Here is a 12,396-nt window from a genome sequence, read left to right on the forward strand (position 1 = left end):
AAGTCCAATGAGAGAGATGTTATCTCAGATTTGTAGAGGGGAAATGAAAGTAATGAAAGTAATGTTTCTGTGGTCTAACAATAGTAAAAGGAAAGTCATATATAAAATCTAGGGCTGGTTCTTTGGGGGTAGGAGGAGTTGAGGAGAAACCAGGTAAATCTAATAAAGAAAAGATAAGCCAATAATGGACAAATAAGTACACAAATACCATGAATAGTGTTGAGGGTTAGTTAGGTGGTCATCTAGAAAAATAAAGTTGGATTCCTACTTCATTTTATACACTAAAGAGCAGATGGATCAAATATTTAAATGTGAAGAAAAGATCATGAAGGTATAAGAAATAGAAAAACATATTTGTAACCTTTGGGTAGACAAGCCTTTCTAAACATGACAATAAAAAGTGACAGGGCTTCCTTGGTGGCGCAGTGGTTGAGAGTCTACCTGCCGATGCAGGGGACACGGGTTCGTGCCCCGGTCCGGGAAGACCCCACATGCCGCGGAGCGGCTGAGCCCGTGAGCCATGGCCGCTGAGCCTGCACGTCTGGAGCCTGTGCTCCGCAACAGGAGAGACCACAGCAGTGAGAGGGCCGCGTACAGAAAAAACAAAGTGGCAAAGGAGGCGACAACACAGTTTATGAAAAAGGGAAAAAAACAAATGGATTTTAAACCTGTGTTAAGATCTTACATCTCATTTTTAGGAAGAAAAATGTAGATACTTTTTTTCTCAACCTATCACGTTGGCAAAGATAAAAAAAAAAAATCTCTGAACGCACTATGTTGGTGAAGACCCGGGGAACAGAAATTGGGACGACTCCTTTAGAAGCATTTCTGCCTCATCTACCAAATTTCTAAATGCATATGGCCTTTGATCAGCAATTGTGCTCCCAGGAATTTATCCCACGTCCATCCTCATGCATCGGCCCAAGGTACCTGGGCAAGACTATGCCTGTTTGAAGTAGCAAATGATTGGAAACGACCCATGTGGCCATCAGTAAGGGACTGGTTAAAGAATCTACGGTGTGGTTCTACCATGAAATACTACACAGCCAGTGAAAAGGATGGGGTAGATCTGGAATAACCAAAGTGGAAAGAAGTACAGAGTGTGCTGCCATTTGAATCCAAAACAAGGATCTAAGGTTTGAAATAAGAGTGATAGCAAGGTGATGGTCGCTGAAGATGCGTGACGGGCGGCCAGGTTTCACTGTACCTTCCTCTCCAGTTTTGAGTGTCTGAAATCTCCAAATTTTCCATAATCTCTCACTCTGAAGAGAGAGACAGGTGGAAGAGACTTTTCACTGTATTCTAAATTACATTTTACAAAAGCCTAGTAGCAATGATTGCTTCTGGGAAGGGAGCCTGGTGACAAAGGTGGGAGAGAGACTGTTTTCTAATAACCCTTTACACTGTTGGAATTTTTTACTTATAGGCATCCATTGTTTGTTACAAAATATAAAGGTAAAGCATCAGGCATCCATTTTTTTCATGTACAATCGGGGTGTTTATAGTAACAGAAGTGAGTGGAAAACAAACATGCCATTGATTACTGTAATGAGTTAAACGGCTTCCCTCTGAAGTTACTTCTCTCCAGGGAGATAAGGGTGCTTCCACGTGCAGTACCTTTAGAGACATCAGATGGGTTTGTCATGTAAATATTAGTGTAATTTCTACAACATTGCATTTCTTGTGGTTGTTACTGGTATAAAGTCAAGTGTCTTCAGTGCTAAAGGCTCAGAAATTTTTCTTAAACTGATTTCATGTCCTATGCAAGTGTTTCCTACAACTTGCATGACTAGTACTTTGTAAAACTTGTTTACGCTTCAATTGTGCATAGTATTTTTTAAAGAAATGTATTTTTATTTAGATACCTTCAAAGTTGAATTCCTCTGTGTGAAGCATTGTAAAATGATACATTTCTCTTTTGAGTGTCATTACGGTTGTACAAAGGTTTTCACTGGTTCTGTATTTCTAGTTACTGACAAGCATGTAACACTGACTTTATCCTACATATAGTTGGCGTTTCAAATAAATGGCTTGGATAGAGAAAAAAAAATCAGTGTATGATATGAAACCCAACAAATTTTAGCTGAAGTTTCTGGAAGTACTGGGCAGGCAGAGGTTAGCAGGAGTCCAAAACCTTGGTAACTACACTTTACATTTATAGGAGTTAAGTGACTCTAACGTCTGCTAACCCATGACTCACTGATACGGCAGCTCCCCCCCCCCGCCCCGGGAGTAAGTGAGCCAGTGACAAGGCTTATTATTTACTACTGAAAATTCACATCAATTCAGCATTTCCTACACGTCTACTGTGTTCAAGGGCCTGGGTTGAGGTGTACCTGGAGATGAATAACTCAGTCTTGCGCCTTCTGAAACGGGGCAGGACAGGTGTCCGCGTAACTCTGCGCTGAGGCAGCAGGTGAGTAAGGAGACCCCTGGGAGGACTACAGAAAGGCTCGGGGGGGGGGGTCTCAGAGAACACCTGGCCAAAAGGGTGAAATCTGGGGAGCACAGAGAAGGCACAGAGGACGCTTCCCAGCACGTTTTCTCGGTTATTAGCTTTGGGTTTCCCTAAAGTAACGAAGGCTTTTATAATGATCAGTTTTCTTGTATCAACATCTCACTTCTTTGGGAGAACATCTTGATGAATGGATTCCTGTGAGTGCTGGTTTAAGTATCGGACACCCACACAGGTCACAAGGGTGCAAATCCTCTTTCAAATCCATTCAGATACTGAATTCATTCTGTTGAAGATGACTTTGAAAGTTTGGGCTCAACCTCAGAGCGACCAGCTATCACCTGATGGTTCCTCAATCATGGTCTAAATGAATATTTTTGGCTCCTATTTATATCCTTATAAAGCATTTATGAATGAGTAGTTATTCTCACGAACAAGAGCCTGTGTTAATTGTTCATCACTCTTTGTGTGGTCTGGGAGAGGGAAGGCTCCTTGAAATAGCCCTCCCCCGCTCCCTCTGAGGCTACTGAAGCCAAGTCTGATTGCTCTACAGTCTTAGAAGAGATGTACAAGATTGGCTACTCTTGTTTTACAAAATACGGTGTGTTGTATGTTCTACAGACACAGGTAAGGTGTGGATGAGGAGAAATGTCATGTTGGTCAGAAACGCTGGACTGAAGATCTCCACCTCTACAAAAAATGCATGGAGGATTTTTCATTTAAGATGCTGCGAATGTCCGGAATGCAATGCAACGACTGCTATGGTTCTGAACAAGGGCTGGTTCCAAGAAAGACAATATTAGACAAGAATGGCTGGAGTATGACACTGTTACAAGCAAAAGCAAAGAGAAATGCAAGATTCTCTTGTTATAGTCTGAGGCTCTGCACGATGCCAGAAGGTACCCCCCCCCCCCGCCCTTCACCTTTATCTCTGTGGCAAAAGTGGGGAAAATGAACGAACGATCATCAAGGGAGTCAGCGATCTGAGACACGCTCATCGTGCCAGTCCTCCTGCAGTTTCTGCCTCCCTCCCCTCTCTCTAGCCACCTGCTCGTGCACCCATTTTAAGACTGCAGGTGGAGAGCATGGGCTTGAGCCCTGGCTCTCCTGCTTTGGGCGGTCTCGCTATTTGGCCTCACTTTGCCTCGTCTCCTCCTCTGTCCAATGGGGCTGTTGGCACTGTCTGCCTCGTAGGCCTCCTTGAGCGCGTAAGAAACGCCTGCCAGGTGCTTAGCCCGGGAGCATCAGCCACATAACTGGCGCTCAATACGTGCTTTGCTGTTTCGTAACAATTCAAAACACAACTGAGAAGCTCCTTATACCAAAACACTTAGTGAAAGAACTCAAACACACATAGGCATTTATAGACCACTTGGTTATAAGAATAAAAATGAATCCTGCCATTGCTGAAATTTCTGCAGCACAGACCAGTTGTGCCAGAAACAGGGCTGGTAAATATTCTCACAGGCCCAGCTGCCATCTCAGGAAAGGACTTTAATTCAGCAAAAATCTAAGAGACAGATTCGGTCGTCGTTTTTTTGCTTCCTATTGTTCTAGTAAAGAAGCTAATCTGACTGGAAAAACAATCTTAACCAGTCAGTTCAGTAGTATGACTCACTGATAAGATTCCACGGAGAAAAAGCACGTCCTAACGTTTTCCAGGAAACTAAGGGCTTAAAAAAATAAAACAGTCCAGATCAAGTATGACCACACATCAGCACGTCTAGTTCAAATGCCATTTTAAGGGGCAAACCTTAACAAAAATACAGATAAATGCTAAGTGATGCTTTCATGGATTTTTACGTGTTAGAAGAATGGCCCATCTATGGATTGAAGGTGCCAGTTACACTCCCGTTAGAATCATGGCACATTTCAGACTGACAGCAGAAAACTGTTTTGATCTCCAACTTCTCAGCACAGCCTTCTCTAGACATAATTCTGTGAGCAGAGAAGTCTATTTTGTAGATGTGACATTGAACGTGTTTTTATTTAAACTTTAAATGAATGAATGGAGCCTATTAATTATAATAAACTGCATAAAGGATTTCAGTTTGCCGTATCCTAGAAATTTAACGAAACTCCCAGAGTTTGTCCCCGATCCTTTCCTTTTCTCATCCGGGAATAAAGTTAGGCACACTGGTGTTGGTGGGTAAGAATGTCACCTGAATGTCTTCACATTTTCTAGTCTTTTGAGTCACACTTATTTTTAAATTCATATTTAGTAACCTGAGACCCTCTCTTGTGTGATGGTATCAGGGTCCCTGGGTGGTGTCTGTGTCGGGGGGCTGCACCTGCCTCCTCCCACCCTGTGCTCCTCCAGGTTGCTGTCTGGGTCCTCTCCCCGCAGCTCAGGCCTGACTCTGCAGGAGGCCGTCCTCCCCCTGCACACATGCCCCTGGTGAGACTGCAGCCTCTCCTTCATCTGCCGACCAACTCAAGACCCGCACGAGGCCGCGCTGGTGAGCCCCCCGCGCTGAGGTTTGGGGATGTACGGGCAGAAAAGGGAAACGTACAACTCGGTGTTCGATGTTATTTCTCCTAGAGTCGCTGGCTCTCCCAGTGCTTCTTGGGCCCCCTTTCCTCCCAGAAGTCAAGTCGGTTGACTTTACAAACGACGTCTGGGGTGAGAGAAAGTGATCCTTTCGCTCTATGAAGCACAGCTCTTGAGCTCACGTGCCCCCATCTCTCCCCCTACCTGGGCGTCAGAGCTCAAGCCTGCTGCCTGAAGACGCCCCTCCAGAATTCTGCTCAGGACACGTGTGCGGTGTGCATGTGTATTTCCTCCCCTCATTATACATTACTCTTTAAGAAACGATCATACAGTAAAATTGACTTTTCTGGGGTACAGAATTGGATGATTTTGAACACTTTTTTAATCAGAGAAAAAACACCTAAAATACCTTAAGATTAACCATCATCAGAAAGCCTCTCAAAGCCCTCTGGGAACCTTCTGTGGCCACTCCTGGAACTTGCCCTGTTCTCCTTTCCTCCTCTTTCCCTTCCAGAGCCTGAGATAAACGCTCTATCCAGCAGCTGTCAGTGCAGAAGACCTCCCCTGGTGCTTCTGTCGTGGCTTATAAGATGCAAATGGATGCTGGTTTGTCTGATCTCCTCATTTAAGTGCCCATTCCTGGTGGCTTGCTAACCTAACATACAAGGTAAGGCAGGGGCCAATGCAATGCCAAGCAGAGCAAAGACAGTCTATCATGCTCCCTGCCTATGCACACGATTGTAGGTGCCCACACACCCCCTGTGACCTCTTATTTTTTTCATCATTTTTCTAGCCATTTCTCAAGCCCACACTTTGCCTTTCGTGCTCAGGCTGTGGTTCAGAACTTGGCAGTAGTCAGCTAAAAGCTAGATGAATACACTGAATTATTTTCCTCTAAAAGAGCTGACAGGATGAAAAGGAAATGAAAGTTCGTTTCCTCCATCAAGGCTGAGGAGTCAGTTTGAGAAGCTTGAGTTCCAAGGCTCATTTCCCCGAGAAGGAAATGGTAGCCCAGAAAGGCCCATTTGTGGACAAGAGAAGGAGTTGATTCAACTGTCCTTGATTTTTAAAAATCACACAGAACATTTGATGGAAAGATCAAACATTTTCTATAAAGAGCTAACTTACCCTTCAGATGTGAGGCTGACCACTACTGTGGTGTTTATGATAGCATTTTCCTTCCAGAAAGTGTAGATGGTAAGTCTGGATGAACAAGGCAGGGCTGGCCATGTAGCCGTGTGTCTGTCATGTCATGTGGGACAGGGTACTAGTAATGCTAAAGTACAAAGGGTCAGTGGATTCAATCCGTGTTGCCAAACCAGAGCCACCTCCAAATAGGCACCGCACTTGCGTGGAATCAACGCCAGTTCCCTGTGTGTGATGGGAGGGCAAGTGCGAGCTTAATCTGTATCGTATGTCTCGGAAAAGCTCCAGACAGACAGACACCAGCCTGGAGTGAGAAGTGTGGATTTTTCAGTTACTAATGTTTAAAGGGCAACATTTCCTCAGTTTCATAAAACAGAATGAAGACCTTTTTCGGAGCCTGCTTTAAAGGAACTCTTGGAGGCGTCGCTTCTGTAGGCATTCACTGCTGGTAGGAAAGATGACACCAGCAAGTAGAAATATCCTTCCTATTAGAGACAGTCCTAGTTTCACATGGTACACAGGCAAGCGGCTTAAACAGAGACAGGAAAAGCCTCAGTACCAGGGAATCCTTGGGGAAGCGGCTTATGGGCTCTGTGACTATCTGAAATGTGCATACAAAATATCGAGTAGTGGTGCATCTTCTGATGGTTCATAGCCTTCATCAGATTCTCGAGTAAGTCCAGAAAAGTTTAGAAGGTGCCCACCCCTTCCACCCACGTAAATCCAAGACAGGTTCAAAAACCAATGTTGACAGAATGGTCAACAGACAACAAAGTAAACAGAAGTTATAGGTGGATCTTAACTGACTGAAATGGGAGAGGACTTCGTAAGCGCAAAAGGAATGGGCGAATTCACCAAAGATTAATAAATTAAATATTAAAAACTGGAATTTCTTTTATACCAAAAAATAGCATAAATAAATAAAACTGAAAGACAAATTAGGGAGATGTTTACAGTAAATTACTGGAAAAGGGTAAATATTCTTAACCCATTAAGCAAATGAACTGTAACAAGAGGGAGGAGATATGGGGATATATGTATATGTATAGCTGTTCACTTTGTTACAAAGCAGAAACGAACACACCATTGTAAAGCAATTATACTCCAATAAAGATGTTAAAAAAAACCAAACTAACAAATCAGAAAGAAAAACTCTCTCTCACAGAGAAAAAAAACAGGCAAAGGATGGGAACAGACAACTTACAGAACAGATACAGTTAATAGCAGCTGTATGCTGGAGCTAGCTGTAACCAGCTCATGTCAGCTGATTCTCTACTTCTTGTTCAGTGACATCACGTTAATAACTTGAAATTGATCATGGGGGAGTTTTTACAGCCGAGAAGTTACCTACAAATCAAGGCCTCTGTTTTGGACAGCCAATTACCAGCACACCATTTGTTAACAGATACACAAACAGCAGTTTAAGTGTCCTGGCAATCAAAGAAATGCAAAAAGAAATGAGATCTGGACAAGATGGAATAAGCACATTTCACCCTATTCCTCCTGCAAATTATAACAGAAAAGCCTGGAGAAAATTCATAAAGCAGCTGACACTCTAAAAGTTGCAGGAAAGTAAATGGACTGGCTGGGGACCTCAGAACGCAAGGAAAGACCTAGTAGTGAGCCCTTGTTTTTTGTCAGTAGCAGTAGACACACACACACACACACACACACACACACACACACACACACACACACACACACACACACACACACACACACACACACACACACACACACACACGCCGGAGGAAAGCCTGCTATCTTTAGCTAAAAGAACAGGAGAAGGGTGACCCAGTAAGAGCAACATTTGACCATACCTGACCTTACTCTACCTCTGGGTGGGCACTAGGAAAAAGCCATGCCCTGCTGTCCCCACTGGGCACCACATCCTGGGGCTGGCAGAGCCCTGCTTTCCATTCCTCCTTGCAATAACAGACCTCACCTCTTCCCTGGAACAGAGACTGTGGATGGAATTTTTCAGTGGATTTCTCATCACCATAAAGACCAGAAGGAAGCAGAACAACAGTTTTCAAATGTTGCAAGACTAAAACAGTTAACCCAGAATTCTATATCCATTGAAAATATTCTTCAGGAATAAAGGTGAAACAGACATTTTCAGATGAAGGAAAACTAAGAGAATTTGTCACCGGCAGATCTGCTTTTGAATGGCTAACTCGAATAGCTGAAGGAAGTTTTTTCAGACAGAAAGGAAATGATAACAGAAAGAAACCTGGAACATCAGAAGTGAAAAAAGAATGGAAAGGGTGACTATATGAGTAGATACTGTAAACCATTCTTCTTAAGTTTAAAAAAATTATGCTCGATGTTTGAAAGCAAAAATGACAACATCTGAAGTGGTTCTTACTACATAAAGGTAACACTTAAGACATCCATATCTTAAAGGGAGAGGGATAAAGGGACCTAAAAGGAGGTAAAGTTTTTACATTCCACTTGAAGTGATGAAATATTGATACTAGTAGACTGTGATAAATTATGTACCTATATTGTAATCTTTAGAGAAGCAGTTTTCAATCAGGGGTGACTTTTGTCTCTCAGGGAACATCTGGCAATGTTTAGAGACATGATTACACATGCTACTGCCATCTATAGTTGGTAGAAACCAAGTTGCTGCTAAATATTCTATGATACATGGGTCAGTCCCATACAACAGTCATCCAGCCCCGATTGCCAACAATGTTGAGGTTGAGAAATCCTGCCCTAGGGCAGCCATACAAAAAAGTGCAGACAGACAATATAAACACTCCTGATGAATCAATACGGAATAGTGAAAAATGTTCAACAAACCCACAGGAAGTCAGGAAAGAGGAGTATGATAAAAACATTAAGATGGTAGACTTCAATTCTAACATATCAATACTTACATTAAAAGTAAATGGTCTATACACATCAGTTAAAAGACAGTGACTGACAGAACAGATGAAGAAATACACGACCCAACTATATGTTGTCTCTGAGAAACTCATTTCAAGTAAAGTGACATAGGTCGATGAAAAGTAAAAAGATGGGAAAACACATACCTTGCAAACCCTAATCAAAAGAAAACTGAGGTGAATGTATTTATGTGAGATAAAGTAGATTTTAGGACAAAGTCATCAGAGCTAAAGGACATTACATAATGATAAAAGGGTCAATTCACCACGAAGACACAATGATCCTAATTGTTTTGTACCACGAACAACAGAGCTTCAAAACACATGAAGTAAAAACTGATGGCCGAGAAGAGACGCATTTATAGTTGGAAACTTCAACATCCCTTTCAGTAATTTATAGAATTAGTACACAGAAAAAGATATTTTGTTTTATGTATCAAATGCGCAAAGCTTTGAAATGTTAATACTTAGTACTAGTGTGCTCTGTACTGTATGGGAATGCAAGTGCGTATACATCCTGAAAAAATGTTTAATTTATACATTAAGACGCTTAAAATGGTTATACCATTTTTCAACCCAGTATTTTCACTCTTAGGAATCTCTCCAAGGGAATAATTAAAGTGGTCCAAAATTTATCTATCTAGACCTTCATAAGAGAGCTATTTATAATAGCAAAAATTGGAGACATCCAAACATGCCCAGTAATTGGCAAGCACTTAAAAAAGTATTCTATATACACATACAGTGCTGTCGATAAAATAACACTTTAAACCATTTTTAATGCCATGGTAAATGGGAATGACTTTAAGGCAAAGAAGTAGTATATATATAAATCAATATACATATAGAATAATCTAAATTATGTTAAATAGACATTTAAGTAAACAAAAATTGATAGAAGAAAATATAACATTGATAGCAATGAAAAATAACCAGTGATTATATCTTTGTGCTTTTCATTTGGTTGCTTTTACTTTTCTCCCCACCTCCAGTTTCCTGTTGTTCATGTCATAACAAACTGTTACTTCCAAAAACAGCATAAAAGTGAGGTCATATACACAAAGTGTCTTATACACTCTTGCATCTGGTATGGAGAAACTAAATCGGTGGTAACATTTTTGTAAATAATTTCTGAAGGTGAAAAAGGTAAGAAAGTATGCCCATTATCATTCCTAAAGTGATCATCTCTGTTTTATTGCCCAGGCCTAATTATTCACAGTGCCACCTGTCATTCTCAAAAGTGTCATGGTCTAGATGACAAGTTGAATGGGCACCCTCGCCATTCTGAATAGAAAAGATAAAAATATTCCTAATAATAACTAAAATCTATTGCCCCACAGCTAGACGCCAAGCACTGTCCTAAATGCTTTACCTGGACGATCCTGTTTATCCATCTCAGGAGCTGAATTATCTCCATTTTATACAGGTGCTGAGAACTTAAGCAACTCGCCCAAGTTCAGACTGTAGCAAGTAGCAGAGTCTGGATCTGAATGACCCGCCATCAGATTAACAGCTGAGGGCGTACCTGGGCCTGTCTGAGTGCAGGGTTGGCCGGCAGAGGTCTGGCAGGGACGCAGGGCACACGAGGAGCCGGGTGCAGGGGCGGGAGTCCTCGCTGAGAAGAACTGGGCAGAGGGGCGGCGTCAAGGGCTTTGAGGGGTCTGCTGATGTCCACATGCTGACACTGCGGCAATCTCCTGGGATTGTCCTGCGGGGTCAGAGCAAAGAGCCATGATGTGGTCATTACTGTGTAATCCCTGGAGGGACAAGCAGTGCTAACTCATCTGCTCTAGCTGCAGGGGGAGGGCAGGTGGAGGAGGGGAAGAAATCAAGGAATTACAGCAGAGGGCATCTATAATTATTGATGTCAGCTTCCGGATTCTAACAAAGCACCCTCCCCCACCCCCAAACCTGGAAAAGTGGGGCTGCTTTCTATCTAATTGTTTAAAAACTGGTTTAATTCGTTAACAAGCAGGTGCAAGGCAACCTTAGGAAGCACCAACATACATGAAGACACAGACCAGATCTTAAGGAAATCCCAAAGGACTTGTGAAAATGAGACGTAGTTCAGTGCGCACAAGGCTCGATGAGAACTGAGGAAAACTCCTGGGGAAGGAGCATCGGGGCAGAGGTGAGGGTCTGAGTCTGGAGGACCATCTCCTGCCTGGTGGCCTTGTTTTTAGCAACAGATGAGAACGGAGGCAGTGTGGGTCTCATGCCCCCTGCCCCTCCCTGCCTCCCTTTTTTCTTCCTTTCTATAAATAGCTTTATTGAGGTTTCATTGACTATTAATTGCATATATTTAAAATGTACAATTTGGTAAATTTTGACATAGATGCACACCCATGAAACCATCACAGTAAGTAAAGCGATGGACATATCCATCAGCCTGTCGTCCTTCCCTCCCACCGCCCCCCCGCTTTCTCCTTCTCCCAGCAACTACTGATCTGATTTCTGACACTATAAATTGGTTTGCATTTTCTAGAATTTTATATAAATGAAATCATCATTTTTGGTCTGGCTTCTTTCACTCATCATCATTACTTTGAGATTTATCCAAGATGTAGTGTGGATCAACAGTTCATTTTTTCTAATTCCGAGTAGCATTCCACGGTGTAAGTATACCGAAGTGTGTTTACCCTTTTACCTGTTGATTGATATTTGGGTAATTTCTGGTTTGCGGCTCTTCAAGGTAAAACTGCGTCTTGGGCTCTTGCAAATGAAGCTGTTTTTCCTGTCTCCCACGGTTAGGGGTGAAAGGGGATAATACTTATTAGGAACGGCTGTCTCCTCTTTGGAACCCAACCCATAGGTACATCAAAAACACTTGGTGGGGGAGCCTAGATATCAGAGTGAACACTAGTCATAATTCACCAAGGTCGCAGGAAAGTGAAGAGACAGCAGGGAACCATGAGGTACTTTGGTTTGAGGGTCCAGCTCTTTGAAGCCATAGGTTGGACAGAGCTTCTATAGCCCAGGGCTGGAGCACAATGGGCCCGACCAAGGGTTCAGTGTAACTCAGAAATACCCTGGGAGTAGCAGCGGGCCACAGCAGCTCTCCCAAACCCAGTCAGCGGCATTCTCAAATCACAGAAGGGGTCCCGCTGCAGAAGCCTGCCTGGTCAGCATACGCGGTGGGCCTCCTAGGACTGTGGCCACCTGGGTGACTGGAGGGATGAGGACTATGTAGCATGTCCCGCAGGGCACATGGCCTCCATGGGACCTGGCACCGTGAGCCTCTTCCAGCGCCAGCCATCACCTCGGGAAGCCCCTGTGGTCCCGAGGGTGCTGACCCGGCGTCTCACAGCAAGAGGCTGCGGGGTCTACTCCTGCTCAAGCTCTTATTGAAAAACCTGAGTCTTCATGCGTTTGCTCGCTTCTTTTTTTTTTTTTTTTTTTTTTTTTTTTTT

At 43.0% G+C, this 12,396-nt stretch overlaps 1 protein-coding gene across 2 annotated transcripts in view; it reads right to left on the reverse strand.

Moving 5' to 3' along the window:
- Window positions 1–12,396, reverse strand: part of ADAM12 (ADAM metallopeptidase domain 12) — a 388,736-nt gene that overhangs the window by 24,439 nt on the left and 351,901 nt on the right. For both annotated transcript variants that reach the window (XM_027112934.1, XM_027112932.1), the window contains exon 21: window positions 10,512–10,694. In XM_027112934.1, the coding sequence (XP_026968735.1) occupies window positions 10,512–10,694 (183 nt within the window). The remainder of the gene's footprint in view (window positions 1–10,511; window positions 10,695–12,396) is intronic.

This window comes from Aethalodelphis obliquidens, unplaced genomic scaffold (assembly GCF_003676395.1).
Source record: "Aethalodelphis obliquidens isolate GAN/ISIS:26980383/991018 unplaced genomic scaffold, ASM367639v1 scaffold11, whole genome shotgun sequence".
Lineage (NCBI taxonomy): Eukaryota > Metazoa > Chordata > Mammalia > Artiodactyla > Delphinidae > Aethalodelphis > Aethalodelphis obliquidens.